This window comes from Mangifera indica, chromosome 13 (genome assembly GCF_011075055.1).
Source record: "Mangifera indica cultivar Alphonso chromosome 13, CATAS_Mindica_2.1, whole genome shotgun sequence".
Taxonomy (NCBI): domain Eukaryota; kingdom Viridiplantae; phylum Streptophyta; class Magnoliopsida; order Sapindales; family Anacardiaceae; genus Mangifera; species Mangifera indica.
In genome coordinates, this window is record NC_058149.1 from 8,875,318 (window position 1) to 8,880,615 (window position 5,298).

Below are 5,298 nucleotides of genomic sequence, written 5' to 3' on the forward strand. Positions count from 1 at the left end.
TTGGCTATTAGAAATCAGTCCTCTTGTGGAAGAGCTTCAAGTGGGGGCTTTTTTGCAGTGATTCTTCTTCCTCCCATTCTGGGGTATAGAAACTTGGTACAGTGTATTCTCAAGACTCATGATAAGTATGTTACAGTGTGAACCATTTTCAGTTAGAATTGGCATAAAAAGACATTTTGAAATTCTTCATATCTTGTGACTTTCTAGTTCTGATAGAGCACTTTGATCATGAAATGAATTATTTCCGCTTCTTGATGAAATCTTATAAGAAACTTAGTCCACCTACTAGGGGATTGAAAAATGCCAAAGTTGGAGAGTGGGAATGAAAGAGCTAAGTGATTTCTCTTCCTTCGGCATCTTTAGTTTATTTGACATGAGAAAGCGGGCATTCCTTGAAAAGTGTGAAGTTGTGGTTTTAAAGTTCTAACCCTAACCCATAAAAGTAAGCACAGGCTACCACCAGGAAACCAGATTGTCCAAAAACTAGGAACCAACTTATCGGTCATTCTTGGGAAGCTCATTTCTCATTTCGGTAGCTTTCAAAGGGAAGTATGGCCTCACTCAAATTCGTAAACAGCAACTCACAAGTGACTGTGAATGTCTTGATGTTGTATAAAAAGACTTATGGTTAAGCAGTTTTGCTGTTATTTTTCCGAAAGTAGCTTTTTCCTTTGTGGGTTGCCCACCAGGATTGGTCATTTTACAAATTATATGATGGCATTTAGATTTTGATTGCTGGGTTGGTTTTGCTTTTCTTGATGGGATATGCAACAGCGTGGCTGCGATAATAATTAAAAAAACATGAGTTGCTGATGACCCTTAGCCATCTCAAAGTCTCATGGTGGACCTGTCAGTGTTATATCAAGAACATGAGTTGTTGCTTTTCATGGGTCCCTTTAAGTGTCAAATTTCTCCATTCATAATAGGCTGTTGCGATAATAATTTAAAAAAAACCATCGACTGTTTACTTGAATTATTTATATGTCAAATTGGAGTGGCCTAATTAAGTCAAATACATACTTTGGGTAGGATTAGAATGAGACCAACATATTATCATTTTGCAAGATGTCTCTATTTCTATGAAATTATTGTTGATCCTCATTGCAGTAGTCTTGGAGTCCATTATTTTTTTCAGTAGAAAGCCAAAGGGTACTCAGACAATTAGCATTGGGTAGGATTAGAATGAGACCATCAAAATGTAACTTTCATTTGCCATAAAAAGGAAAAATCATCGGTGACTCTTAACTTTTTACCCAAATAATAGATGCTTATTACAGTTATAATGTTGTCACTAAAAGCATCATATGGTAGTCATTACAAACGATTGAGAATTAAGAAACAACTTTGTAAAAGAAGGATAATGAGATTGAAGGATTAGAATAAAAAGGATGATGAAAAATTCTCATGCATGTTCATAGAATACATGTTATAGTTGTAAGACAAAAATAAGTATAAAATAGAAGAAGTTGATGCAAAAATTTCGATTAATTTTTGTTTAATTCTTCTAGTATGAGTGGAGTTGAATCATCTTTGCAATCTAGAGAAAAAGTCCAATTTTAGAGGTTTTTGTGAAAAGCAAAGATATGTATACACATTTTTTATATATAATTTATGTACACAGATAATGTTTCATCATATAATTAAATATTATTTTATCTTTAATTTAAAATCATTTAATCACGTAATATTACATTATCTATCTACTCAAATTATATATAAAAAATATATACGTATAGTTTTATTGTTTTGTGAAAGAAATTTTTTTGTTCAAAAGAAATCTTGTGTATTAAATGAAATAATAATTTGTCCTTTTATACAAAGAGTTTATAAAACAATTTTTAAATTGTTTACATGCCCTTATGCAAAGAAATTATTTAGTAGTTTTTTATATAAATTTTATTCACATATTGACTTTGCATTATCTCATTTAACATTTTAATACTTTAAAACATTTTATTTACATTCATAAGACAATTTCGTATAAAATAACTTTATTATTCTTGAAAAGTTATATAAAGTTAGTGTGATACAAGGTTCACTAGTTGACCACTCTTGTTGAACGAGAATGAGGATTTCAACATTAATCCCATCATCCAAATCTTATCAATCAACATCAAGATCATTGAACCTTTAAACCTACTTCAAAATTATTTTAGTGATTAATAGATTAAAGTAACTTAATAAATTATGTGAACATTTTTAAGTGTGATGACCTCAACCTTATCCTCGACACGGGTCACTCAACTAGTCATTAATCTAACAAATCCAAGTGCTGAACTGCATTTATATAATTGCAGATAAAATTTTTTTTAATATTATTAATAAGATAAAGGTTTTATTTTTAATTTTAACCAAAAAATTCTAACAAAAGTCGAATGAAAAGTAAGGATTTAATATATAAACCCTCTATCTAATATATATATGAATCCAAGTGGTTCATTTTTATTTGAATAAAGAAACATTATGTGGTTTTGTTGGGTAGACAACCTTTCTATTTATTTATACTAAAATTGATCCTAACCTTTCATAAAAAGAAAAACATGGTTCTAGATTCTATCTCAAGACTTCATATCTAAGCAAAATCTGCTAATTGTCAAATTCCATTCAGTACTAACAATGCTACCAATTGTAATGAGCCTTCAGGAAACAAAAATCAAGCATTATGATAATGCAAATCCATGGAATCCCCCGTAAAAAGTTTTACCTCAAGCTTACAAGAATGCAATGTATATATAATTTAAGGATTGTGATAAATGCTCAAACAATATTTCAGTATGAATTAAATGCAACTCCATATTCTACAGAAAAGCAGTCAAGATAAAACCTCATCAACTACATCAAAAATACTTGAGCTTTAGGATGTGGCCAACAGTAGAAACAAATCAGATTACAGAGCATGGAATATGAAATTTTTGTTATGAAAAAACATACATGCATATAAACTCAGTTCAAAAACATAAGTCAGAAACTAGCTATGATCAGATGAAGAAAATAGGAGGGCTGCCAACACCAGTCACCATACAACTCAAAGAAGTACAACTATCTTAGCACGTTATAAATCCCCTCTGTCCAAGCTAGTGTCCTCCTTTACTTTTCCTCTTAGATGAACAAGACGGTTCAAAAACATTTGAGTATATAGGATCCTTGTTCAAATAGTGATTCAAACTAACATAGTTAACATATTCCTAATGGCACTCTAGCTTGTAAACAAGACTTGATCATGAAACAGAGATGAGAGTTGATATTCACTATTAGTCAATAGTGTCATGGTCGGCCAACAACCACAAAAACTCCCTACTCCTACGCATTACAGAAAAAATGTTAATAATATGAGTGGTTTTTCTTGTTTTTCTGAGGGAGACATGTAACCTTACAGTCCTGACCAAACAAGGTCTAAGTTGTAACTCAAATTCAAATTTTAGAAGAAGAAGAGAACTATAGACAAAGAATATAGTTTTTTAAAACAGAGAAAGTACAGAATTTCCATGATTCACTGAGGAGTAATCCTCAAAATAATGATGATACTAAGGCACTACTAAGGAGTCCCCTTGGTTACCATGAAGGAATGTCTGGAAACTACGCCTATACAGGTGGGTGTGGCTGGCATAATTCTCGAAGATAAAACATATCAAACTCCTGTTTCAGGAGAAATTATTGTTCATATTGTGACAATAAACCAACAATAACAGTGGAAACCTAGAGTACCATTGTAAGTTGCAAAGTCCAAGAAATACTGACAAAATTGTGAGACAAGCTATGAGTAAGCATTTTCAGGGTGATCAAATCGAATAATGTTTTCATCAAGTTTCAGATGGAAAAAAAATGTAATAAAGGGATTATCATAAACTCACTGGCAGCATTTCTTTGATATGAATCATGCACAACATTTTTGTCATCAGTACTCATCCAGTGCACTGCCTATTAATCAAGGAATTAAAAATAAATACATTATAAAAAGGAGCAACAAAAACTAGGCTACTCAACTAGAGCTTAAACATCAAGCACCTTGGCATCTCAATCTTAATACAATGTAGACGACCTTAATTCCATTAAATATAGCTTATGCTTAGAACACCAAAATTCAATCTCTACAACAGAAAACCCTCTTCTGTAACATTCAAAAGATGTAGCTTATTAACCAATAACCATTTCCAAATTCAAACGTTCACAAATAGGCAATATCACAGTTAATTATAAAAGTATAAATCAATTTCAACAGAAAGAAATTTGATAACAAAAGTTTCAGAAGAATAGGCAAATAAATTAAAACCAGATAAAATTTACATTAAAGATTGACCCTAAGTGGCCAAACCACATCAAGAATTGATAGCAAACTATCCACATATAAAATTTTCTTCTCTTTTTTCCCCTGTTTTGTGACAGGAAAATCCTTATTGTCACACAGAGATCACGACATAAGAACAAGCACAAAATAAAATGAATAACAACAATAACAAAATAAGAAAAAAAAATAACAGTAGAATAAAATCACCACCAGCCATATAGAACCTGAGTGCACCTACCCTTAAGCCACCTAAAGCTCTTCCTCAAAGACCCTTTAACCTTACCTTCAACACTGTACATTCTATAGCTGGCAACCCTCTTCTTCCGCTGAAACTCAGGGTCAGCAAATCTCCAAGGAAGTGAAGAAGAAGAGGCAAAAGTACTTTTCCGTTTCTTTAACTTGAAGTCCCTAACGTTGGAGTTATTGTTGTCGAAATCAAAATTAGGCATGTGAGTGTGAGCATAAGAGGCACTGTAGCTCCTGAGGTCATAGGAAGCGGTCGGTCTGGAGGTGGGAGGAGGAGGGTAGTAGGTGTCCAACTGCATAGAGTTGGGGCCGTAAGACTTTGACCGGTTATAGTCATCCATGGCTAAAAGAAGAGGAAGAGGAAGAGGAAGAGGAAGATGAATGGAAGGGATGGATGAAGTTCAAGTTGAAGAATAGGAACAAGGAATAATGGAAATGCAGGTGGGTCCCTCCACGAGAATGAGAAATTTTGGGGTTTGGATGGGAGATGTGAAGTTGGGCGGTATGGGTGGCGAACAACTGAGTCAAGACGGCCTTATTTACCTACTAAAGGGCTATTGGAATTCTACATTTGAATTTTAGTTTTAAAGAAGAAAATGACAGAATATTCATCATCCTCGCAGACAATTTTGAAGTAGAGAAATTTGAAGAGTAAAATTCCTTCACAATGTAAACTGGAAGAGATGTATATCTAGTGTCAATAGGAATTAGAGGTGGCCATTAAGGAAGAAAAACTAAGGGATGTGACTGATGCAATATTGAAAAAG

General features: G+C 32.9%; 1 protein-coding gene across 1 annotated transcript; it reads right to left on the reverse strand.

Moving 5' to 3' along the window:
• Positions 1-4,240: 4,240 nt before the first annotated feature.
• Positions 4,241-5,298, reverse strand: LOC123194363. The gene has a single exon (XM_044607549.1). The coding sequence runs from the start codon at positions 4,870-4,872 to the stop codon at positions 4,489-4,491; it is 384 nt and encodes a 127-aa protein (XP_044463484.1). The 5' UTR covers positions 4,873-5,298; the 3' UTR covers positions 4,241-4,488.